General features: G+C 37.8%; 5 protein-coding genes across 5 annotated transcripts in view; all 5 read left to right on the top strand.

Moving 5' to 3' along the window:
- The window catches only part of LOC131304477 (receptor-like protein kinase FERONIA), a 29744-nt gene extending 17726 nt beyond the window's left edge, over nucleotides 1-12018 (top strand). Inside the window, exon 6 of the transcript XR_009192412.1 lies at nucleotides 11687-12018. The gene's annotated coding sequence lies outside the window, so the exon portion shown is untranslated. The remainder of the gene's footprint in view (nucleotides 1-11686) is intronic.
- Nucleotides 5106-10313, top strand: LOC131304480 (receptor-like protein kinase FERONIA). The gene is made up of 3 exons (XM_058331725.1): nucleotides 5106-8007; nucleotides 8092-8384; nucleotides 10128-10313. The coding sequence occupies exons 1-3, from the start codon at nucleotides 5229-5231 to the stop codon at nucleotides 10284-10286; spliced, it is 3231 nt and encodes a 1076-aa protein (XP_058187708.1). The 5' UTR covers nucleotides 5106-5228; the 3' UTR covers nucleotides 10287-10313.
- Nucleotides 10323-12615, top strand: LOC131304495 (probable serine/threonine-protein kinase PIX13). Its single transcript, XM_058331742.1, has 2 exons — nucleotides 10323-10525; nucleotides 12025-12615. Exons 1-2 carry the CDS (start codon nucleotides 10367-10369, stop codon nucleotides 12181-12183), a joined length of 318 nt encoding a protein of 105 aa, XP_058187725.1. The 5' UTR covers nucleotides 10323-10366; the 3' UTR covers nucleotides 12184-12615.
- A 3358-nt stretch (nucleotides 12616-15973) lies between these two features.
- Nucleotides 15974-17397, top strand: LOC131302779 (probable serine/threonine-protein kinase PIX13). The gene is made up of 3 exons (XM_058329578.1): nucleotides 15974-16066; nucleotides 16850-16979; nucleotides 17144-17397. The coding sequence occupies exons 1-3, from the start codon at nucleotides 15974-15976 to the stop codon at nucleotides 17395-17397; spliced, it is 477 nt and encodes a 158-aa protein (XP_058185561.1).
- Nucleotides 17398-24715: 7318 nt separating this feature from the next.
- Nucleotides 24716-27034, top strand: part of LOC131304472 (uncharacterized oxidoreductase At4g09670-like) — a 9888-nt gene continuing 7569 nt past the window's right edge. Inside the window, exon 1 of the mRNA XM_058331712.1 lies at nucleotides 24716-25276. Within this exon, the coding sequence (XP_058187695.1) occupies nucleotides 24815-25276 (462 nt within the window). The 5' untranslated portion in view covers nucleotides 24716-24814. The remainder of the gene's footprint in view (nucleotides 25277-27034) is intronic.

Raw genomic sequence — 27034 nt, 5'->3', positions numbered from 1 at the left:
GTACATTCTACCAATTCAATGGCGACACATACCATAGTACCTAGGATGTGGTATTCAGACATGGTCATTAATGCGACACTGCGACCCACAACTATAACCAAGTAAAATTGAATGTTAAATGTATACGTCCAGTCTCGTTCACTTATTTTGTTAAAACCATGTACCAAGAAAAATCTCTGTGTTGACCGTCAATTAACGAAGTCCAAGTCTTTGTCCACCCCCTCTGCAATTTCCGGACTTTTTTCATATGGAATCATGGTCTCTTCCTCACATTGATCATTTCCAAAACTTCTCATTATCTCCATCTGATGCAGGCCAATATTTTAATTATTTAAGAAATATAGGAATTTTAGTTTATTATTTTGCAATTAGTATTTTACTGAGAATCTTTCCGTTTTAGCATAAATTGTCTAGGATATTGAGTTTTCTTAATTAGGTTGATTCTATTTCCTCTTTATTGTTTTCTTGCTCTCTAAGACGTAGATTTTGTTCCCTTATTTAGGTTTCCTTTTTAGTATTTCTAGTTTATTATAAATTGAGTTGTAAGCCTTAGGGCTAAGAGAGTTGTTTTTTGAATTAAAGAAAAATTGAGAGTTTCTCATTATCGTGTGTTCAAAGACGAAGTACCTCTAGTTCATACATATTTGTGTTTATGTTTCAAAGAGAGAATCTTTAACATAAGCAAGTTCGTGGTCTCTTATTGCAAATAGTTTCGTAAAAGGAGGCTGCGCTACATCACTTGGTATCAGAGCTCTCGTTCCAATCCTGACTATGGCCGGAGGACGTGTTGGAGGTCGAGGTGGAAGAGGAGGTCATACAGCTAGTGTTGATGAAGTCTATGAGTGAGATGAGGTTGCTCGAGATGCTCGAATGGAGGAAAGGCTGCAGCAAGTCTTGGCGGCGATTGGGTCGCTTACCCAACCCATGGAGGCTTTTGAAGTTGCAATCCCACCTCGCCGTCGTCCAGTTCAACCTCGGTTTCCGAAAGAGGAGGAGGTGTTGGATGACGTTTCTATCACCAAACCTTTGGCTGGTAATCATCAGACGAGGGGGAGGACAATGGTGAATGAAGCTACCATTGAGTGGCCATTCACATCAAATATTATTCCAAATCCAATTGTGGATTGGAGTAAACCGCCAGTTTTTTATGAAGAACCGGTGGAAAAAATTACAAAAGGGAAAAATCAGAAAATATTGGGAAAAAAAGTTGTTACCATGCTTGAAGGTGGTGAGATTGGTTGGGGTAATCAATTTGAGGATTCTTTTTGGGAATATATTGAAGCTGTTGTGAAGAAGAATATTTGGATTGCGTACTTAGAGCAAGTTGTGTCAAACAATATTGCTTTTATATTTCCTGACTCATCTTTCCAGTTTGGGGTCCGAAAAATTAATTTGAGGTACAAGATTGATGCGGACAAATTACAACGAATCCAACTTTATAAACTCGAGGACGAGTTCCTTCAAGACGGGGAGAATGATGCAGGCCAATATTTTAATTATTTAAGAAATATAGGAATTTTAGTTTATTATTTTGCAATTAGTATTTTACTGGGAAACTTTCCGTTTTAGCATAAATTGTCTAGGATATTGGGTTTTCTTAATTAGGTTGATTATATTTCCTCTTTATTGTTTTCTTGCTCTCTAAGACGTAGATTTAGTTTTCCCTTATTTAGGTTTCCTTTTTAGTATTTCTAGTTTATTATAAATTGAGTTGTAAGCCTTAGGGCTAAGAGAGTTGTTTTATGATTTGATTAATGAAAATTTGAGATTTATCTCATTATCGTGTGTTCGAAGAGGGAGTACCTCTAGTTCATACTTGTTCGTGATTGTCCTTGTTGCACGTTCTTCAATTTCGACACGCCTCCCTACATCACCATCTCAGCACCCCAAAAAAAAAAAATTGCATTTCAATGTCTTCTCAATTACAATCCCTCCGCGCTTGTTAATCAATGAAATTCTTTTTTCTGTTGCCACCACCAAATCATCTGTTCGTTATCACCGAATTGACGACATTGCACTAAACTGTGGCTTCTCCGGCAACTCTACTGCAGTAGATGGCCGGCAATGGACCGGAGATATCCGTTCGAATTACGCTCCTTGACATAGTAACAAAGGAAAATTGATTAGCTCAAAAGCAACTAACCCACCACTTTATCCTGATCCAGTGCCTTATATATCGGCCCGGCTCTCCCGTTGGCTTTTCACATATGCATTCCGAATCTCCCCCGGCCAAAAGTTTATCCGCCTACATTTTTACCCAGCTTCATACCGGGGTGGTTTTAAACGGTCTAAGGCCTTTTTTACTGTATGAGCTGGTCCATATACCCATCGTAGCAACTTTAGTGCTTCCCTGACAGCTGAAGCTTCAGGCTTGGACTCTCTTGTTAAAGAGTATTGTGTGAATGTGGAAGCAAATCAGCCACTAATCATGACCTTCTCTCCCTAATTAGGTGGTTCTTCTGATGAGTCATATGCTTTTGTCAATGGGATCGAAATCGTCTCGATGCCGGCTGGACTTTATCATGCACAAGAGGGTGATGCAGGTGCACATGTTGTCGGCCAGAATTTTTGACTCCAAATTGATAAAAGCATTGCACTCGAGATGGTGCAGCGGTTAAATGTTGGTGGAACAGCCATCTCATCCATAGAAGATACAGGTTTGTTTCGTGATTGGTCTCAGGACTCAAATTCTTTGATGGAAACATCATATGTCCAGCCAGTTACTACCACCCTTCGCATCAAATACACAAGTATACCATCATACACTGCTCCTTTGAAAGTTTACCAAACATCATAGCCAATTAATGATTACAGACAGGCAAGGGAACGGTACCTTTAATTTTATGTAGAACAAAACTGTGGAAGTTTCCTATCGATTTGGGATTCATGTACCTTCTCAAGTTACATTTCTGTGAATTTGAATACGAGAGAGAAGAGAGTGACCACACAAAATTTAGTATCTTCGTCAATGAACATGTGACTGACGCTAAAGCTGACGTTATCAAATGGAGCGGTGGAAACAGGGTTGCGCGCGCGGTGTATTGGGACTATGTGGTGATGATGGAAGGAGATAGAATGGAGGGAAAACACAATCTGCTGATCATAACATACTTCCCTCACAACAATGAATGGATTGAACACATTGATGCAGTACTGCGGGGGTTGGAGGTATTCAAGCTGAGCAACCCCAATTGGTACCCCCAAAATTCACATCTCCCAAGAACTCACAAACCCCGCCCACCCCCCCCCCCCCCCCCCCCCCCCCCCCCCAAACCCAAACAAACAGGTGTGAATTCTGCAACACACCCAAGAATTCACACCTCCAATAATTCTGGAAAGTGACAAAAATAAAAATTCTACAAAAGGACAAAATTGTAAATGCATCTTTAAAAAGGGCCTAGAGGGGATAGACCCTATAAAAAGGGTGTCCGCATGAAACCAACACAAAAAATAGGACCGGCTGGTAATTTTTTGAATTTTTTAGTATTAAGAAGAGCTGCATTTCTTTATTACGAGTAGTATCTTTGTTCGAACCAGATTCACAGGGCCGGCCCTGACCCCGATATTTTAGAGGCCGAATAAGACGGAATGGGACTAAAAAAAGATTGAACCCTTTTATGCATAATGGGAAAAAGATAAGTTAATTCGAGAAACAAAATGTGCTTTGTTTTATTGGCCATGCAAAATTATTATTATGAAACAAGGTAAATTTTTTAAATTTTATTGGATTTGTCGAACCTACAATCGAACCAACAGGTTTGTTTTGCAATTTAATTTCTTTTAAGTTGATTGAATTTGTGGTGTTTGGGTTTCTGTAGTTGAATTTTTAGTACTTTTGAGAAGATGGTTTACCAAAAAGTAGCTTTTTCGTGATCTCTGTTTTTCCCTTGAGAATATTCTCCGGAGATGGAGGGGCTCCGGCCAGGGCGGCGGTAAAGGAGAAAAATGAAGATGAGAAACTTTTTGCACATCGGGAAGGTACATCTTCCTAATGGGAAAAAAATATTAAAAAGAGGAAAAAAAAAAAAAGAAAAAAACGTGGTCCCAAAAGAACAGAGTATGTCCAAATGATCCATGCCAACTTATCTGCCACAATATTTTCAAAAGGAATATTAGTAGAGTTATGCGCGTGTTTAATCTTGCTATTCGTACTAGACTATATAAAACTTTGTGTCTGTTTTGTCTGTACTGCTGGTTAATAGAACTAAATAAATAATCGAGTTAAGTTAATTCTTGAACATCTTCTTAAAAAATCCCGCAGTCATCACCGCACGGAAATACACTAGTTATCACATATGTAACATCGAGAGAGTTGTTTGGTATTTCTCCCATTTTTCATCACGATTCGTAATAGTTGAAAGCTGGAGTACGATCATTTTTGTGGAATTTGTTGTGAATATGCCCATTTTGGCATAACTTTAGGAAAAACAGTTCCTAATTTGGTGGAATTCTGTTGAGTCTTATGTTTCGTAGTAATATTATACACAAAAGAGGAAATGCGGAATTTCACCACCCTAAAGGACTTTTTGGGTTAAAAATAGGGAAATGATTTTGCCACTCCCTTTTTTGTCAATACCACTCCCCTTGCAAGTGTATTTTTGTTGCAAAAATACACTTGCAGGAAGAGTGGTATTGACAAAAAGAGAGTGACAAAATCAGCAACCTAAAAATAAAGATAACGGAGTTTTTACGCAACGACACTATAGGATAGGTTCGGACGGCAGCAAAGTAGTCTACTTTAATCCAAGTCGTAAAATTTTAATGCAAAAAATGCAAAGTCCGCTCTTGTCTGCTTCTTATGATATCGGAAATGATTTGGAAAGAACTTTAATCCAAGTCGTAAAATTTTAATGCAAAATATGCAAAGTCAGCTCTTGTCTGCTTCTTATTATATCGGAAATGATTTGGACACGGTCTGTCCAGACACTGATGTATTTGCAACCTTTGAATGTGTGTGGGTCCATATACTTCGTATGGGGTCCATATGCATCAAACGGTTTTATAGAAGTCCGTCTCAGAATATGTGCGTGGACATCTGTGTATGTAACTTTCCTCGTTTAATATGACGTTCCACCATATAGCTTTGCAGAACTGTTTTTCGTATCCTTTTGGATTGGCTGACCGAGTCTGGTCTTGCCCATCCTACAACTTCCGGACAATTTTGTTTGTATTTTCTAATGATCATTGCCCACATCTCTCAATAGCATCAATTCAGCACCCAAAAGGAAATGGATTCTAATCTCTCAATCACAATCCTTCTCTACTTCTTCCTCAATCAAATTATCCTCTCGGTTGCCAGAAGCAACTCACCTGTTCTTTATCACCCAGTCGACAACATCGCCGTCAACTGCGGCTCCTCAGGAAACTCAACTGGAGTAGATGGCCGGCAATGGACCGGAGATATCGGTTCGAATTACGCCCCTTTATTACTTACTAGTAACAAAGGAAAATTGATTAGCTCCAAAGCCGCTGACCAGCCACTTTTCCCTGGTAGAGTCCTTTTTGGCCCAGCTCGGCTCTCCCGTTTGCCATTTGCATACACTTTCAGAGTCACCCCGGGCCAAAAGTTCATCCACCTGCATTTCTATCCAGCTTCATACGGTGGTGGTTTCAAAAGGTCAAATGCCTTTTTTATGGTAAAAGCCGGTCCATATACCCTTCTAAGGAACTTTAGTGCATCCCTCGCGCTTGATGCTTTGGGCTTACAATCTCTTGTTAAAGAGTATTGTGTTAACGTGGAAGAAAATCAGCCACTAATCATAACGTTCTCTCCCTCATTAGGTGGTTCTTCTGATGAGGCATATGCTTTTGTCAATGGGATCGAAATCGTCTCGATGCCAGCTGGACTTTATCATACACAAGAGGGTGATGCAGGTGCACATGTTGTCGGCCAGAATTTTCGACTCCAAATTGATAAAAGCATTGCACTCGAGATGGTGCAGCGGTTAAATGTTGGTGGAACAGCCATCACATCCATGGAAGATACAGGTTTGTTTCGTGATTGGTTTCAAGACTCAAATTTTTTGATGGAAACATCATATGTCCAACCAGTTACTACCCCCCTTCGCATCAAATACACAAGTATACCATCATACACTGCTCCTCAGAAAGTTTACCAAACATCATGGTCAATGGCTACAGACAGGCAAGGGAATGGTAACTTCAATTTTACGTGGAAGTTGCCAATTGATTTTGGATTCAGGTACCTTCTCAGGTTACATTTTTGTGACTTTGAATACGAAATAGAAGAGCGTGACCGCACAAAATTTAGTGTCTTATTTGATGAACATGTTGCTGAAGCTAAAGCTGATATTATCAAATGGAGTGGTGGAAACAGGGTTGCAGTCTATAGGGACTACGTTGTGAGGATTCAAGGAGATAGGATGGAGGGAAAACACGATTTGCTCATAGCATACATCCCTCACAACCATGAATGGATTGAAGACATTGATACAGTTCTAAAGGGGTTGGAGGTATTGAAGCTGAGCAACCCCGACAAAAATCTTGCTGGTGAGAACCCGGTGCCACTGTCATGTGCTTCGACATCTAGTAACACAAAACCCCAGAAGTTTGTGTATGCTTCCGGTGGTAATGCCCTTGCAACAGTTTTGGTAATATTACTCACCATTATGAATATTAGTGTTTACAAGTTACGTGTTTGGGTTGACAAATTTGGCAAAAAGAACATCTCACCACTACCGCCTAAAGGGTTGTGTCGTCGCTTCTCACTTTCTGAGGTCCTCTTAGTGACCAACAACTTCAGTCATGAATTTTTCATTGGAAGTGGTGGATTTGGTAATGTCTACAAGGCGCACATCGACGATGGAACAACTACTGTTGCCATGAAGAGGTTGAATTCAAAGTCTAAGCAAGGGGCAGATGAGTTTCGGACAGAGATTGAGATGCTTTCTAACCTTCGGCATACGCATCTCGTGAGTCTTATAGGCTATTGTGATGAACGCCAGGAGATGATCCTTGTTTACGAGTACATGGAGCATGGTACACTTGCCGATCATCTTTATAAGCATTATACTTTTGGTAATGGCACTATTTGTCATCTGTCATGGGATCAAAGGATGAAAGTTTGCATCGGTGCTGCTCGTGGACTGGATTACCTCCATACAGGTACTCGATGTGGTATCATACACCGCGATATTAAAATGACAAATATTCTTCTGGACAACGATTGGGTTGCCAAGATTTCAGATTTTGGGTTGTGCAAAGAAGGCACTACAAGCCATTCACACACTCATGTTAGCACTGATGTTAAAGGCACGTTTGGTTACTTGGATCCAGAATATTTCTTCACCCGTAGACTAACTAAGAAATCAGATGTCTATGCATTTGGTGTCGTGTTGTTAGAAGTGCTTTGTGGGAGGCCGGCCGTGGATTTAAGTTTGGAGGAGGAGCAACGCAGTCTAGCTTGGTGGGCTCAACAATGTATCAAAGAGGAAAAGTATGATCAACTTATTGACCCCAGTTTGAGGGACCAAATCTCGCCACTGTGTTTGAAGGTCTTTACAGAAGTTGCTAATAAATGCTTGCATAAGCATCCAAGTGGACGGCCTACCATGACTGATGTCGTGGCGAGCCTCGAGTGCATGTTGGCTTCGCAGGAGCAACCCATAAATGCTTGCACAGAGGAGGAGGAGGAGGAGGAGGAGAAAGGGGAGGAAGAGGAGGAGGATGTCAATGTTCATGGGGACCCCAACCAACTGATCTATTACAATGATATGAACAAACTGCAAACTGAAATTTTTCCACAAGGTACTACTGCCTCATCATCCACTCCGGTGCAGCTTAATGATAATATCCATCCACATGGTATTGTTGCCTCCTCATCCACTCTGGTGCAGCTTAATGATGATACCCAACGCCAGAAGAGGTCGAGGAAAAATCTGTTTCAAAGGATTAGTGTACTTTTAGCTGGAGTTATGGGTATCCGGTCGATGAGAATAGATGACGTTGAGATTCGAACTACAGCCACAAACGAGTCGACCAGCCAAGGTAATTTTCTCATTCATACTTTTGTAAATTGCACCGGATTTCCCTCCCAATTTTGAGTTACATGGTTGTATTTTTCTTACAAAGCAACCAACACTGCTCCTTCTTCAGATGAAAGCAACAACACTGGCAACTGGCAGATCTCTCCAGGGAGTGACACTGATATGCTATATCCGGATTGGCATCTCTTACTTACCCCAAATTTAAGGATATTCAGTTTCTCAGAATTGGAGAAAGCTACCAAAAACTTCAGCAATGATAATTTGTTGGGAGAAGGACGTTTTGGCACAGTTTACAAGGGTTGGCTTGATGCGAAAGTGACATCAAAGAACGGCAGTGGAATTGTTGTTGCAATAAAACGGGTGGATTACAGATATAAGGTAACTCAACTAACACTTAGTGAGTGAATAATTTGTGAAAGTCTTAAGTCTTAACCGCCCTTTCTATTTTTGTCTGTACCTGTTTTGCCAAATTAGTAAACTGTTTTGCCAGACGTGACAAATTAGTAAACTGTTTCAACTACGAGTATGATTGTGTTACAAGATTTGTTTCATCAACTGCGATTCGGCAAACTGTTTTGCCAGACACGTAAAATCAACGGTTTAGGTTGGGGTTAGGGCTGGTGGTGCCTATTACTGTTTGTAAATTGTAAGCATGGATTACTTAATTTCTGTTTAGAGGGATTTCTTATGGAATGACCTTTGTAGTGCAAAAACCAAAATAGTAACTGTGGGTGAGTCTCAATTAATTGCAAATTGAAATTAAGCTAGGCTTCAGAAGCAAGACCTCCTGCTTGGTCATTAATTTCTTTAGGAAAAAATAACCAGCTTTGTTAATGTTTTGGTTAGATTGTTATCAATAAAAGGCACACAAAAAAAACCATGGAGGTTTGAAATACAGAGTTGCCGTAAAAATATTTGGTCAAGAGGTAAATTCACTACGACCTTGATGTTTGGTCAAGAAATTTGAACTTTCAATTTTTCCCCTGCTTATGGGAAAAAACAGCCTCCTACATGCTTTATCAACAACAAAAAAAAACTCATAACCATAAAGAGTTCTAGAGGCCAAGCCACCCACGATGTGTGGCAAATCAAATCTTGACAAAATAAGCACATTGTTTGTTTGATCGAATGTTGACAAAATATCCAAAATTCGACTTGCACACAAATCGCATGTGCCCAGCCTCGATCTAGTCTTAGTTATGGATGAGTAGATTTTGTTGTTACCAGAAATCTAAAAGCAAAACTCATGGTCACCTACACATTCATTACTGAAATTATTGAGGTGCTTCATTATCTTGTTACTTTCTTAGTTTTTTCCTTCATAATTTATTTATCTCTTCCTTCCCGGCCTCGAGTTCTTATAGTGATGAGATGTGTTAACTACATCTCAATGAATTTAAATAGAGGCCATTACGGTTTTTGAGCCTTGCGATGTTGTTAAAGTATTTTTGTTCAAAACTGAATTTGAAAAATACACAATCGCGACAACGGGTTCCCATTGTGTATCGTTCGATAATCCCGATACCGTTACACTGTGACCATTGCCATTAAATTGTAATTGATTTTCTCATACAGCATCAGACTTCAAATGCTACTTTTGATTTCAAATTGCTAAGAAAAAAGTTTTCCAAAATCCTTGCTTTAATTTCCATTTGAAGGAAGTAACAAAAAAGAGCAGAAGAAAATATTACTGTGTAGAATTTCTAATTGTGAACCGCTGAAATCAAGTTTAATTTAGTTCAATTGTTGAGGGTCGTAAGATGTGTTTTTCAAGTTGCCTGGTTCTGTTGTGGTTTTGCTGATTTAATTAGTTGGTTAGTGCCATATGTAAACAAGTCAAAGTCACACAGGATATTAGTGCAGTTTCTTATCTTGTAAATTTGACTTATAAAATTTACAAAATTATGATATTACTCTGTTTCTCTCTCATATTTGGGATAGCTAGACGCTTCAACATTTTATGTTCAGATATTTCAGTTCTTCTGAGAAATTGATATTTGTTTTTTTCTTATTGGGCGGTGTCTTTAAAACTTTGGTAGTACTCTATTTCTCTCTCCTATTTGTGATATTCATCTTATTGCTGTCTGCTCATTTGTTTGTCTGCTATTTGTATTCTTGCAGACTTTGCAGTCTGTGGTCTGTCTCTTAGGAAGGCTTTCTCATTCTAACCTTGTTAAGATATTGGGGTACGGTTGGGAAGATCAAAAGCTATTCCTTGTCTATGAATTCATGCAAAACGGCAGCTTGGAGCATCACCTTTTTGAAAGTACGAGTGAATAGAAGTCATTTTTGTTATAATTACCGCAGGATGCATTTCTGTACACTGATGTTGTCTTCTACACATCAACGGAATTCATTTTATGGTTTGCTTGTATGCATGGGGCTCTGCTGTTAAGCCACTGCCATGGGACATTCGGCTTAAGATACTAATAGGAGCAGCCCAAGGCCTGGCATTTTTGCTCGCAATAGGACCAATAATTTGCAGAGAATTCAAGGCATCAAATATATTGCTTGATGAGGTAAGTTTCCTGCAACCAATTAATTAGAGCCAGGGGACATGACAAGAATGATGCGGTCTATAAGAAGCTCAAGAAAAAGTGGATTTAAGGATTCGACATCCCACGAAATTTCCATTGATTTAAGATGAGACGTAAATGAAGCATTCACAGTAATTGTCATCATGGTATCTAATACTGTTTTGAGGGACGGAAATATTTGTACTTACTGCCTTTACTTGACATGTTGAGCAGGAGTTGCGCATGGATCATCTTGCGGGTCCAATTATGTATTTGGTTTTTATCTGTGTTGGACTTGTCTTATGTGGTATCAGTTAGGGATCAGAAGTCAATATTTTGTGTGATTAGTTTCTTGCTTTAAAGTCCTAGTCTTGGTTTCTTTTTTTTGTTTCTCTGTCTATATAAAACCAGTTTTTTTAATTCTATTGGCATTTCATTGATTAATCAACCTGATAAAAAGATGAAACCTTTAATATAGGAAAAGAAATGAATGGAGAGAGCTTCATAGAGCAAATACGACTCTGAATAACTACATAACACTAGTTAATGCTTCTGAACAAGTAGAGTTAAATATTTAGATCGAGAAATTTGCTGAGCTTCCAAGCTTTTCTGTGAGTTGTGCAATGACACTCTAGCCTCAGGTGTGATGCCTAGCTTCTAGATATGCTTCCTAGACTTCATTTCATCTTGCTTCTTTTGTTTTCTGCATAAAATCATCGTATTCACTATTCCAAAATTTCTTTTCACAGCATAGGAGCATCCGCGAAAGAGCCCTAGATTCCTGCATTTTTATTCACGAAACCCTTTTTTTTGGGTCTATATGGACGCAAAAGTCCTCCAGGACATCCTACATCAAAGGAGCATGAGTCTACTGAAGGGCTGAACATCATACTTGTCATTTTTTCATTTAAGGCATGCAATTTTAAAATTGATTTGGGGCGTGTGGGGCTGTTTTGGGCTGATTTAGGAGCTACTCTTGGGCTAATTTGGTGTGTTTTGGGGTTGTTTCGAGGCAGCGTTATGGCGGCAATGGGGTGTTTGGGTGTGACAACCACAATGGAGATGCATAGGGTGACAAGCTTTCGGTTGGTGCTTGGTTGTGAAGTTAGCTCTTCCCCCTTGTTTTTTTGCTTAAAAAGGAAAATTTGGAGAGGCGAGAGGTAGGTTTAGAATTTGTGAGTAGCAGTAGTAGGAGGGCATTGTGCACTTTCCGAGACTCTCTCAATACTTTTATTTTCTTATTGTACAAATTTCATTTTTTTATCCTTCACTTGTGATTAATGAAATTCTTTTTGCCGAATTTTTTTTTTAAATTGAATTCAAAAATCCAGTCATTTATCTCCCTCCACTCCTGCTCAGAATGTGGTTTTCTGGCCACCTTGTGCTGATGAGAAAACCAGTGCACTTGTAACAAAATGCTTTCCATATTTTAGATGATTTTAGGAAGTAGTAGCATGATATAATTACAGCCTTACTCTGTCATACTTAATTCCATTTGGCAGTCGTTCAATTCCAAGATCTCGGACTTCAGCTATGCAGAGTTGGATTCCCCTGAAGAACGTCATTGGCATGAAACAAGATGGCCAGGGACACATCCTGTCTACAAACCGTACATTGCCCCGTACAATGCCCCGGAATATGCTTTCACTGGTAATCCCTGAACCTTTTCAAGCTTCAGGCTATTAACAAGCTGTCGTGATATTATCAAATCACCCATCCAATTGATGCACGCCTTAAAACTACTTGAACTAAGCCCACTGAATTTGATGTGTTACCATATCAACATTATCCTCGCTCAAACAGGTATGGTGAGTGTGACGGGCAATGTGTATAGTTTCGGTGTTGTATTGCTTGAGATGCTTACGGGGTTACGCGCACTTGATACGAATCGTCCGCATCAGCAACATAATTTGGTAGATTGGGTCAAGCTCTATTTAGCTGATCGAAGAAAGTTAGCAACCGTAATCGACACCAGGTTGGAAGGGAGATATCCTAAGCAAGCTGCCCTGCAAATAGCTCATCTTGCTCTACGTTGTCTTGAAGATAAAATCAGAACAAGGCCATTCATGGAACAAGTTGTGGAGACACTTGAAAGTATCCAAAAGATCCGGATCCAATCCGAATCTGATAAGATTCGAATCCGATAGTGGAAAAAATCCGAATCCGAACGAAAACTTTTGTACTTCAAAAATTTTAGAAAAAAAAATTTTTTTTTTCAAAAAAATACATTTTTTTTTCAAAACAAAATATTTTCCAAAAAAATTAAAAAAATTTAAAATAAAAATACAACTTCTTAAACATTTTTTTTTCAAAATAAAAAATTTACTTTTTAAAAAAAAATTAAAATTAAAAAAATTAAAGTTCAGATTCGGATTGATAACGGATTTAATCCGATCTGATCCGTATTTGGATTACTGGAATCGAATTATCAGATTGAAGTTATCGGATCGGATTCGGTCCATTGACAGACCTACTTGAAAGTATCAGCGCAAGCCAAGGAAAAAGCTTTGATATACCGCCCCCACGGAGAGAGTCGAAACTCTTCAGATAGTTTCTTATGTCAAACAGTCTCCCATTCCTCTATGCCTTGTGATCTCTTGAAAAATGTTGGTGAAACTTCATTTACACTCCTATTGTTTGCTTGAGGTGCGGAATACACCCATCATCTCATTTATTAGTGCATAACTCCCTGTACTTCATGGACTAATGTGCACCGTTAAGTTTTCCATCAGTGAATATTTGTTAAGACAATAATGCCCTCCTAAATTTTTAGACTCATAGATTGTCATTTCCCTCTCTTTGTACTGCACCTGTCCCTACCTACTTCAATTTACATGTACATACACACACACACATGCACATGAATCGAAGTAGGTAGGTGGCAATAGGGATTAAATAAGACGGTGGTTCAATTGAAAGGCTGCCACCATTGAACGTTGTCCACCGCCCACTCTTACTCGATAACAATTTTGTTCACCCTCTACATGACTATGTGACTCCGATAGTGTGGTGAACAAGATTGCTCTCCACTTACTCGACCCACTATCCATTCTTCAAACTAGGGCTGCCCACGGATCGGTTTGATGCGAATTGGTCCGGTTTCCAATCCGATCCGCTTGCGACGGATTGTCGTTTTCTCCATCTGTCAACCGTCCATAGTGTTGTTTGGTTGGTTCAGTTTGGATGCGGTTTGGGCGGTTTCAGCGGATTTGAGTATGCAATTTATTTTTTTTATATACACCAAAAATTTAAAAAATAAAGCCTCGGAACTTCAAGTCCGCCACAAATTCAAAAAAGTCTAAACGAACATTACTTAAAATTAAGTTACATTCATCCACCCTAAAATTTAAAGATAAACTATTAGACGTCAATAACACTCGAACTTGGAGTTGGACTAGAACATGAACTTGATTCAGATTCTAATGTACCAAAAACATAGGGAAGGTTATTAACATTTTCAACATAACATATAAAAATATCATAGAATACATGTTTATTACTTTGTTACCTTTGAAATTTTGTTCAAATTACTCAACATCATCCATAATCTTCGGAAGAGAAATAAAAACATTGCGGATTGGCAGATTAACCGGAACCGAACTGATCCAGATTCGTTAAAATTAGTATTTTTAAATCCTTATCTGTCCATAGCATGCCTCGGTTTGGTTTGGCTTGGTGCGGATTGGACGGATTGAGCGGATTGGGCGGTTCGGTTTATCCTCTGAACAGCCCTACCTCAAACCCAATTGAAAACAGTAGATTCGTGATTACTCTTCTTTTATTATGAAGGTTGTCAACTCGATAGTACATCATCTCATATATAAATAATTACCCATTCACGCTGGTGAAATACCATTCATGCCCCCCTTTTGACGGAAGCGGCAAATGCCGTTGGGGAGGAGGACCATTTTGGCACACATTTTAAACGTTGGGGACCAAATTGGCTAAATTTATACATTGGGGACCAAATTGGTAACTTGCTAATACTTTGGGGACCAAAAAGGCAAAAAAACTGAGAAAAATTATTGAAGATAGTGGGAGAGAAGAGTTGGGTTTTGAGACCCAAAACGAACACAGTATAATCTTATCTTTGGTTTTTATCTGTGTTGTCTTAATTAGAATTCAGAAGTCTAATGAATTTATTTAGACAAGTTTCTTGTTCTGAAGTCCTAGTCGTAGTGTGTTTTTTTCCCCCCTAAGTTTATATAAAACCAGTTAATGCTTCTGAGTAAGTAGAGTTGAATATTGAGTTTTTTTTCCTTTCTATCTCCCAAACTATGCACATTTTCTCTACTTAGTCTCTAAACTATCAATTTGACGTTTTCATCCTCTTAACTATCATACCGTTACCTACTTAGTCCAATAGATAACGGAAGTTAGAAATTTGGACGGAAAATGACATGTAAGGCCTATTTGGGACCCTGTAAAGCAGATACTTGATTATGAGAGCCTTAGAGATAAAACTTAATTGTAACCCTTTAGGATAAATAATCAGAAAAATAAGACCTTAGCACCGGTTTCAACATATTGAAAATTGGAGCACTTAATTTTTTAATCATATTTTTTAGTATATAGACCTTCTAAAAAAATTAAGAGCTCGAATTTTCAATCCGTTTGGAACAGTGCGAAAATATTATTTTTCTGATCATATTATTCTAAAGAGTCATAATTAATTTTTATCTCTAGGGCTATCATAATTAAATATTTGCTTTTTATTTGGGACCTTTTCGAGTAGATACTTGATTATGAGAGTTCTAGAAAAAAAATTAACTATAACCTTTTAGCATAAAATGATTAGAAAAATAAGATCGTCGCACCAGTTCACACTGATTGAAAATTGGATTGCTTAATTTTTAACCATATTTTGAATATAGAAACAGTCTAAATTCTATATAAAGAATTCAGTCTTTTTTTAAAAAAAATGTATGTGTTAGTCGTTATAAAATGCCACGTAAGATTTTAATATATGAACCTTATAAAAAAATTAAGTGCTCTAATTTTCAATTTGTTTGAACCGGTGTGAATATCTTATTTTTCTAATCATTTTATTCTAAATGGTCATAATTAGTTTTTATCTCTAAGGCTATCATAATCAAGTATCTACTTTACAGGGTCCAAACAGGGCCTTACATAACATTTTCCATTTAAATTTCTAATTTCCGTTATCTATTGGACTAAGTAGGTAACGGTGCGATAGTTGAGGGAATGAAATTATCAAATTAATAGTTTAGGGACTAAGTAGAGAAAATGTGCATAGTTTAGGAGATAAAAAGAAAAAAACTCTTGAATATTTAGAGAATATCTGAGCTTTCAAGCTTTTCTGTGCGCTGTACCCTCTAGCCTTAGTGAAGTAGGGCATGCAGTTTTAGGACATTGGAGTATTGCCGCCTACAATAGGAATCGTAGTGTCTTTGGATGGAGAACAAGAATAGTAGTCGGGGTAAGTGCGCAATGAAGAAGGAAGGAAAGAATGACAAGAAGAAGAGAGGAGTTCTTCACTCGCAAGGGTTAAGCAATTTTTGCAAGGACTGCAACCCCTATCATGTTGGCTGCAGTCTCAATACTTAGATTGATCAAGAATCAACTCTATTCGTAAAACGCTATTGTACTTTCTAGTCTAGATAGAATGGAGTCAATAATTAACATGGGTTTAATGTATCTAAATGAAATTCATGCAACTACAAGATTCATGATGAGTCAATAATTAACATGGGTTTAATGTATCTAAATGAAATTCATGCAACTACAAGATTCATGATGAGAGTGACCGATTCTTGAACGACCCATGTTGCTCCCGATTAGGATCTCTGCAACTACCAAAATACCCTCTTGAGCTATTTATTTATTTTTGGCCTAGCTTCTAGGAGTGCTTCCTAAACTTTATTAATTTCATCTTTCTTCTTTATTTTCAGCATAAAATCAGCACATTTACTGTTCCGAAATTGCTGTTCCCAGCATAGGAACTGCCACAAAACAGCCACAAACTCCTGCATTTTCATTCACGAAACCCTTGCTTTTTGTTTTCTGTATAAACGCAAAAGTCCTCGACGACGTCCTACGTCAAAGGCATGCGAATCTATTCAAGGGTGGAACATCATACTTGTCATATTTTCAGTTAAAGGCAGCAACTTAAAATTGCATTCATTCAGTCGTATCTCTCTCCCCACTCCCCTCCCCTCTTGCTTGGAATATGGTTTTCTGGCCACATTGTGCTGATGAGAAAACCACTGAACTTAGCAAAATGCTTTTGTAAATATAGATGATTTTAACAAGGAAAAGCATGGTAATTTAAGATTTGTCCGACACACGTAAAATTCCATTTTGCAGTTGTTTAATTCCAAGATATCAGACTTCGGTTATGCTGACTTGGATTACCCAGAAAGTTTTTGGTCTTGCGGGTATGTGCCAACACCTCTGGAAACATCTGGTTACATTGCCCCGGAATATTTTGCCACAGGTAATCCCAGAACCTTTTCAAAGCTTCAGGCAGGCAAATAATCAAGTTAGCGTAAAATTATCAAAATCAACCATTCAATTATTGCACTCTTCAAAACGACTTGAACTAGTCCCGCTGAATTGATGCGGTAACATAGGAATATTAACATTATGCGTGTTCAACAGGTCATTTATCTGTGAAGGGCAACGTGTATAATTTTGGTGTTGTGTTGCTTGAGATGCTTACTGGGTTACGTGCTCATGACATGAAGCGTTTGCCTGGGCAACATAATCTGGTAGATTGGGTCAAGCCTTATTTAGCAAATGGAAGAAAGTTAACAAGCGTAATGGATTCCAGGTTGGAAGGGGAATATCCTCCGAAAGCTGCACTGCGATTGGCTCATCTTGCTCAACAATGTCTGGAAGAGTACCCCAATTAAAGGCCATCAATGGAACAAGTTGTGGAGACACTGGAACATATAAACTTGCTAGGAAGTAATACTGGGTGAAGTCCGAGGTGGATCCACAGGGAAATAGGGATTTAAAACATGAGAAATTGATAAAAATAAGTAAGTAAATGGAAGGTGGATATTTGGTGTTGATCTCAAGGTAAATGTGGGAACCAATATTTGGGAAAATGCTAATAATACATCAAGGATTCATGCTCAATGTCTCGATAATATTTATTCTCGATTCGTTCACGTAAATAAATCTAAGAATTAATATGAATCTTGCGTTGGAAAACAAACAAATGCGAATGATTGAATAAATATCATGAATCCATGGAGGTAGCAATCCATAAGGAATAAAACTCCCTCTAAGTAGTTCAAAAAAAAGTCCTTCCATAGATGACTTTTTTTTATGTATTTATGCGCAAGTAAATCCTAAAACCTACGGAGTATTAACTTACTAGGAAAAAACTCATATATATATATATATATATATATATATATATATATATATATATATATATATCTTACAAAAGAAAAAAAATAACTAACAAATACAAAGGAAGAAATTCGTAATTACCGTCCAAATATGAATTTAAAAATGTTAGATTAAGTGCAAAGCCATCAACTGTTGAACACTTCGTGGGCTTCTTTTAAACACTATTCTCCTATATTTTCACCCATCTCTTTCAAGCTTGCCCAACATGAACTCCAACTTCTTTAAAATCGTCTTAATCACTTATTTTCACCTGCGGAGAAATGATAATCCATTAACCAGGTACAAATTGAAGAAATTTATATAATACAAGTGCGATTCGATCGTAGAATAGTAGAATAGATATGCACTTTTAATCATTCATGAAGATAATCTAATGCGCTACAAAGTCCTAGAGAGAGGTGAATAGGACGACCAATTTAAATTTAAAGCAACCAACAATTCAAGCTACTATCCAAACTTCATGCCAATGCTATCCAAATTAATAATATAAGTTAAGGACAATTAATCTAAAGAACGCAAACACCGATATATATGTGAAAACTACTTAGGGTTAATCGCACCCTAACCATAAAACCACAGCCTAACTACCAAAATTGCTATAGATCAAAAGGTTTACAAAGTGTTAAGAGAGGATTAACAACTTTATCCCAAAAACTTATCCTAACTCCACCACTTTGATGTAGCTCCCCGAACTCCTTCTTGATCCCATAGCCACCATGAGTCCAACACCTCAATCTCCATTCACCACGGCTTCGGTATCATCCGGCCAAGTAGTATCATAGGCATGAAAGTATGAATTTTGTAAAGTGAAGGTTTTTATGCAAAAGAATCAATCTAGAGAGAATACACGGATCATTAAAGTATTTCTCTAGATTGAACAAAGATGATTGAATTCTAGATTCAACTCATCCAAATGCAAATGAAGGCACAAGAGTAAAGAAAATAATGCTTTCTCTCTCTAAAGTGTGCTATTGTATCTCATCTTGCCCTAGAATAATGAAAATCAAGCTTATATATGACCAAGCAAGAAAAATCTTGGAGAGCCCTTCAAAAGTGCTCTTAGCACACGCACAAGGGCCTTAATCGGCTAAGGCACTACTAAGGCTCTCTTAACACGCGTGCAAGGGTCTTAGTCTGGTAAGGCGCTGATAAAGCGCTACTAAGACGCAAGCACTTAAAAAGGCCTTAGACAAAATTTTCCCTCAAATAAAACAAGGCCAATAATATAAGGTTAGTGCATAAATGATATTTCACAAAAGATTAAGACATCGAATAGCTTTAATGATGCATGAAAAAATATTAAGCTAAATGCACATGAGATGCATATACCTTTTCAAGCAAAATGCACGGCACGGCCTTCGTGATCAACTCTTGAACCAACGGGCAGAGTATCTAATCTAAACAAAATAAAATCACCTCCCAAACCCAAATTGAAAAAAGAATAAATACGGACTCCAACAGTTTGTCGCATTCGGAAATCACCAATTACATTAACAATTTATCACAACGCAAGCAATAAAATAAACCCGCAGGACCGCAGGCCGTGCATGCTACGCATCGTCGTGGATGTACAGCAGCCGTGTTGCATCGATCGGTCTTATCAACTCCAAGTAACGAGCATGGTAATGGTATCCTGCTCCCCGCGGAAACGGGTTTGAACTCTTATGCAGATTTTTGTTTCTTATGTCAAACAGTCATCACCGTTTCTTTCTGTCATATTTATTGCTGTTCTAGGTATGGATGAGGATGTTGGTATTCCAAATGCCATGATTTCTGCATGCCAATTTATTGACTTCTCCTTGGTAATATGTGAATAGAGCTCTGCAGGTGGAAAAGACTGTACGTGTAAGGGCAACTATAACGCAACTCCGCAAGCCATAAATGGAGAGATTTGCTGCCATTGCCATAACAATTGCCATTATTGAACCACCAAAATTTTACACACACTCATATTTTTTGGTGAGACCAACACATGCTAGAGTTTTGCTAGCACCTAGTGCGGTCCAGTTGGGGCCATTTGTGAGCTCTTTCCAGATCCACAACAATGATCAAAACTATTCATTTTTTAGAGTTTGTTGAGAACGTTAACCATATTAAAAATCAAGTTGATCAGATACCGTTTGATAGGACTTTTAAATGCACTAAACTTTCCTCATATATCACTTAACTTTCCTCTAAGTTCTTAATGTGGGACATCTCAAATTTAGTGCATTTCAAAGTCTTATCAAACGGTATTCGATCAACTTGATTTTTGAGATGGTCAATGTTTTTAACGATCTAAAAATGAACGATTCCAATCATTGTTGTGACCCGAAAAGGGCCTACAAATGTCTCAAACTAGACCGGACTTGACTCTAGCAAACTTGACAGGATCTGCTCCCGAAGATTTGATTGTGCTATCATTTTCTGAACTAGTGCTAGCTCGTGCCTACGGCACTACGCATCCTTCTGAATTGATATGGTGGGCTGGTGTGAGAGAGAGAGAGAGAGTTGACTTGGTGTGTAAGGTCTACGGGCCACAACTTTTATTGGCAAATCCCATGACAAGACACATTTATTTGTATTCCTAATTATTGAGTTGTACTTTATTTATAATATATTTTTAGAGTGTCTGTTTATATCATTGATATATTGTAAATTGTGAGGTTGAGATTGTTAGGTAATTAGAGAGGAAAGAAATCAAGATTTTCAAGGGATTTTGTGCATATAGCAGTTCAATAAGAAAAAAGAATTAAGAAATCAAGGATGTGAAAATATAGAATAGTTTATCCAAAACAGTGCCCGAGCAACTCAAGAAAGGCTTTACGCTATGCTCGAGCAACTTGTCAGCTCTATACTGTCTATTTTATATGCGGCTTAGTAGGATTTTCTACGTCACAGATCCCTTGCTCCAAAACTCAGAAATACCTTAGGGAGATTTTAGCTCATCTCTGTAAACACATGATCCGTTAATCATCGAGCTTGTTCTTTTCAAACTTTGATCCTACTATTTGAAATCTTCTTTCCATGGATTCTATAAGTATTATGAAGAACTTGAGCATTCAAAGCGTTCGGCAATTAATCACTTGGTGCGGTGTGCATGGATTCGGCAACTCGATCTTGGGTACATGTGTGACTACAAATAACTAAGAAAATTCATAAATATTTTGACTAGAAACCTAAGAGACACTTTGACTTAAAATTGAAAAGACACTACACTTTGACTTAAAATTGAAAATATTAATAACGAAGACACATGTTATCCATATAATTGCCACGTATATTCCACAGGTATGTACCACATCACCGAGAATACGCTACAGCGTCACAATTTCAATTTTTCCTCCAAAAACTTATGGTAAGATCTTTTGGTCCCGCCTGGGGTAGATCTATTGCGGGACGGGACAACTCATGCTATAATAAACTTGAAAGAAAGGTAGAAGTGACCTGTGCAAGTATGTATTTATTTATTGAAGTTTTACATGCATAGTGGTGCTATATGAATCTCATTTTAAAGGTTTAAGCATCATAATGGGTTTAATAATTAGTATTTTAATTATGTGTATTAAGACGTAGCAAATAAAAATATATTTTTTGTGTCACAATGCTTGTATTAGTTTGTGTGCTAGAGTGTAGTAACTCTTGTAGTATGCTAGCATGTTTGATAAGTTTGGCAAAGATGCTAGCAAATAATAAGTGAGTCTCATCTCTATAAATTCAAATTTCAACCATAAAACATAAATGTTCATTACTCCTAATATAGCTTGTGAGACCGATTTTTTATTCTGACAAACATTTTAACACTCAAATTTATCAAACTTATTGTGGCTGTTCTAACACACTCCTACGTTAGCAATGCTTAGCACACACTGGTGGAACCCATTTTATCCCAATACACATTTTAGCACACAAATAACCCATTGCGGATGCTGTAAAATGAATATTTCATTTTGTTCCGTCAGGCTAGACCTTAACCCGACAGGAAGAAATTTTGGGCTAAGTTCATTTGGAGTAGAGACAACTGACGAAAATGGATCTACTTCGCGTGGCTATAAATACCCAATAGATTAATTTAGTCCATCATTTCTACTCCAAATGAAAACTATTAAATTGGATCTACTTCGTGTGGCTATAAATACCCAATAGATCAATTAAAGCGTCATTTTTACTCCAAATGAATAAATTGGATCTACTTCGTGTGGCTATAAATACCTAATAGATCAATTTAGGAGAACTCACCCTCTGTCGGTCATTTCTACTCCAAATGAAATACAATAGATCAAACGATCAACTAAAATATTTTTAGTCCATCGTTTGATTGTATAAATACCCAATAGATCAATTTTAGTCGGTCGTCGTTCAAAAAACAAGTCTCCATTTTAGAAATTCATTGTTTAATCTTGTTGAAATGAGTAGACAATTCTGTTGCAAGGTAGTATAAAATGTAATCAGAGGCATCTTTTATAATATAAAATAAAAAAGAAAATGCTCTTGCACCGGACCGGATTTATTTTGAGTGGGTATGTTGTATACGGAGAAATTGGGTTATTGGCTTATTTTGGTCTTTATTCAAAAAAATATAGATTTCGATCGTAATTTTTTACTTTTTAGATTTCTCTCATTATGACAAAGCAATAATTCCCAAAAAATTGACGAAAAATTAACAAATATGAAAAAAAATTAAATAAAGACAAAAAAATAAGCCACTTGACTTATTTAGCCTTATTTTGTGATAGTAAGAGGTTAAGAGGGAATTGTGCTATTTTCATAATTAAGAGACTAGAGATGAGGGTAAAAATATACAGAAATGATATTGGTACCGACCAATATCATCCCAAAATCGTACCAACGAGCTCACCGGGCCCACTCCGGCCACAGGACGGTTGATCCGAGCCGTCCAAAAATTCTTTAAAAAAAATGAGAGGCGCACGCGGGAATCAACAGCATTTGACGCATGTACGATGCTCGATCCAAATACCCCATTTTTGAACCTATTGGTACGATTTCGGGATGGTACCCGTCGGTACCAATAGTGGGACTGAAAAATATAATACCGATATGGAAAGGGGTGTTAATATATTCGGCCACATGCACATTGAATGTCGAATATATATACAATCCGGGAATATGCATGTGCTATATTCGAGGGGCAAACACTAGCCATAAGTAGATCGAAACGATGATAACATACAATAAGCTTGTTGACACAGACAAAATCAACACAGATCGTGCACAGTTTTTTGTGGGGTTCACTACGGGTTTCATATAAATGATTTGAATCGTTCATCAAATGCAAACATCATTTTAAGGGTTTTCGCTAAAAATCAGCTCAATCTGATGCCTACAGGTAGAGGTGGCAAATGGGCGGGTCTCTCTCCCTCATCCCTGTTTCTCCCTTCCTTTTTTTCCTTCTCTACTGTCTTCCCCCGACATAGGTTGAAAACACGTTCATAAATTGGCAAATTTCCATGGGGTCTTTCGGCTATATAAGCCAATTTTCCATTTTCTCAACCCGACCCATTTTTCATTTTCTCCCATTTTCAAATATAATTTAGAATAACCCCTTGTTCTTCTTTTTTTTTCCCACGGAATAACCCCTCGTTCACAACGTTGTAAAATTTTTTGCCGCAATTTGATTTTTCGTTTTCTTTAAGACGAAGAGAATTAGATGGATAGAAGAAAGGTTTTTGAGACAATATTCCAAACATTGCGTAAGAATTAATGGTCGGAAAATATTAATCCTCAAAGCCAAATGTATTGTAGTTTCGAACTTGTTCGTTTTGGAATCTCAAATTTTCTCGGTATGATCTTCAATAAATTTGACCTTTCAGCTTAAAACATTAGCTATCAATGTCAGATCAATTTTCTCCCCTGTGTTCAAGACCACAAAGTTAAGAATCCAATTAAAATCGTTTATTTTAAAGTCGTTTCAATATAAAAATAATTGGGGATCCTCTAGTGCTTTTTCAGTCCAATGAAAGTGTAGAAATTAGGTGTCCAATGCGTTTTTAAACGGCTCAAATTTGAAATGAGAAAAATTGTTGGGATGAGAGGAGAGAGAAAGTTTCAATCCAAACTATCCAAAAATGTATTAGATGGCTTGGATGCATCAAGCAGATGCCATGCAGGACATATCCACTCGAAACTGAAAAATCACTGCATCATCACATGGAAAACAGCACAAAAAAATACAGACAACAAATACTGACCCATCACCATATCCATACTGACTCATCACCATATCCATAGTGACCATACTGACCATATGAGAGTATGGGTCTTTTAAGTTGTACTCTGTTTTAGAGAGAGAGAGAGAGAGAGGGGGGCAATGGAAGTGGCAGAGCCAAAAAAGAAAATGCCGGGGATGACGAAGAAAAATAGAAAAATATGAGAGTACAAGTCTTTTGAGTTCAATTCATATTGAATTCATTTTTAATTTATTTAAATTCATGTAAATATTAGTTTATATGGATTCAATCCACACCAACCCATTATACAATATGAGCGGATTGAGTTGGGTTATAAGTGGACGGATTTAGGCAGGTTAAGAAATATGGATTGTGATTGCCACCTCTACCTACAGGTTCTCAATCCATTCATCTAACTTTTTATTATACTGAGATCTGAATGAAAAGTTAGATGATTGAATTGAGTACCTATAGATATCAGATTGAGCTAATTTTTTTAACGAGGAGCATTGAAAAAATATTTTACATCTAATAAACGGCTTGAATCGTTTATATGGGATCGGTAACGAACCCCACAAAAAATATGTTCGCGATCTGGGTCGATTTTATATGTGTGAATAGCACAGTTGGATAACACATCCATCCTTTATATCTGGTTGGCAAACGAACACGCGCTGAGAAAGAGGGCGGTACGGACCTTTATCAACACACACACACTAGTGGCACCGAAACGATCGAAACCATGTCCGGAAAACCAGTTCGATTCGGAATCCTGGGCTGCGCTAACATAGCGCGCAAGGTGTCTCGGGCCATCAACCTCGCCCCGAACGCCGCCCTCCTCGCCATCGGCAGCCGCTCGATAGACACGGCCACGAGGTTCGCCTCTGAGAACGGCTTCCCGGCTTCCGTCAGGGTCTACGGAAGCTACGAAGCCGTGCTCGACGACCCCGACGTGGACGCCGTCTACGTGCCCCTCCCCACGAGCCTGCACCTCAAGTGGGCCGTTTCGGCCGCCGACAAGAAGAAGCACCTCCTGCTAGAAAAGCCGGTGGCGCTCGATGCGTCGGAGCTGGATGTGATTCTCAAGGCGTGTGAACACAATGGCGTGCAGTACATGGACTCTACCATGTGGATGCACCATCCCAGGACGGCTCAGATGAAGGACTTCCTGTCCGATCCGCAGCGCTTTGGCCAACTCAAATCGGTAATTGCCCGTGGTTTTTCACTTGTTTTACGTTCCTTCCGTCCCTTAATAAGTGTTAGTAGGAATTATTATGAGTAGGTAATAGGTATAGACACTTTAAATTGGTGTAAAAAAAAGTTTTGAAAATTATGGCGGGAATCAGGGAAGTAAATTTTTTTTTTTTTATTTGATCTGAACCAAATTTGATCCTCGGAAATCTGAGTTCGAATCTGAAAACTCCAATCTGATAATTCGATAGACCAAATGCTAATCAGAACGGATTCAAATATACCAGATCTGATCTGATTGAAATAAGAATTCGTCTCGCGAACTAATAGTTCTTGAGATTGAGAGTCCTCCATTGGGATTAGACTAATGTGTCATTAGTGTTAGTTTTTTTCCATTAGTGTGGCCCACTAGCCTTCACGTTTTGTGCATGTGGAACTCCACTATCAGATAAGCCAATGAAGTGATATGGTTCATTACGATAACTAATAAGAATTACAGATGAAGGAAAACTCTTGATAATAAAAGAGACCTTGATGGACTAGGTGTCTTTTAATAATTATCTCTAAGGCCCTCTTCTCTCCTCTATAAAAGGTAGAATACTCACCCCTTATTCATACGGTTTTTCCATCAATTAAAGTATTGGGGTATTCTAGAAAAGTAGAGACAGAGAGAAGAAGGTGAGCCAAGAATTAAGGTGTTTCTAATTAAGGGGTTTGTTCTCTCTAATCACGATGGCCAACAAAGGTACGCTATTTATTGTTCTTGAGATGTGTTGAATTCAAGATCCTGTTATATCTATTTTCCGCATAATAGTTTTAATACAGATATAGATTTACAGTTGGTATCAGAGCATGGTTTTTCCTGAATCAATACATCTTGGAATAACTGTATCGCGAACGTGCGGCCATGTTATATTTATATATTGACTCACAAAGGATCGAAACTGTTGAACCCAATTACGGAGTACTAGTTGCGTTACTGCTTCATGGTCATGGTTTCATGTGGCTAAAGTTTCGTTGTTATTAGAATATAATATGAAAAATTAGATGTCGATTCGGTAATTGGCCTTTGCATATCACTGCCGTAATGGACTTTGCTACATGGGCATATTGATTTTACTCATGTTTATTGTTCTTCACCGTTCTTTTGTTGGGATATCAAAGAACAGTTTACATTATTCAATTGCTTTTGATTGCCGTCATCAATTTACGGGCTGACAATTGAATATAATAGCATAATCTATTTACTGTTTTGTTGGTTGCTGATTCTACGATCAGTATAGAACATGATCTCGACTTGGCGTTTGTTAATTTATTTCTAAGTTTACAGTAAACTTTTGTTTCGGAAAAGTGTTACTGCCATGGATTGACAATTGGTAGATGGACTATTATATTGATTTTATAGTCCATTAATATGAAGTTCACCATCTGTTAATGCTAACATGCGAATTGTAATTCGGTAAACTTTGATCGAGATCAATTTATGGTAGATTGATTGAATTGTAATTTTGATTCATGTACTGATCATAATTAGGGGACCGAAAGAAAATCACATACATGCACACATCACTTATGTAATGGTGATTCTGTTTTTATGTGTTTAGTAATAGAAATTTAAAAAAAAAAAAATCATAGTCACATGCTTACAAAATTAATCTATTTTTGTCAGATTATGTTTTCTGCAATTATGTATGATTATTTTGAAGCATTGAATTGGGAAAGCTTTTCTATTACTGTGTTGCTGTATATGTGAGAGTTATGGTTAGATTGA

The sequence above is a fragment of the Rhododendron vialii genome, chromosome 10a (assembly GCF_030253575.1).
Source record: "Rhododendron vialii isolate Sample 1 chromosome 10a, ASM3025357v1".
Classification (NCBI taxonomy): Eukaryota; Viridiplantae; Streptophyta; class Magnoliopsida; order Ericales; family Ericaceae; genus Rhododendron; species Rhododendron vialii.
The sequence above is the reverse complement of the archived record's forward strand: the minus strand, read 5'-3'. Positions and strand labels throughout refer to the sequence as shown.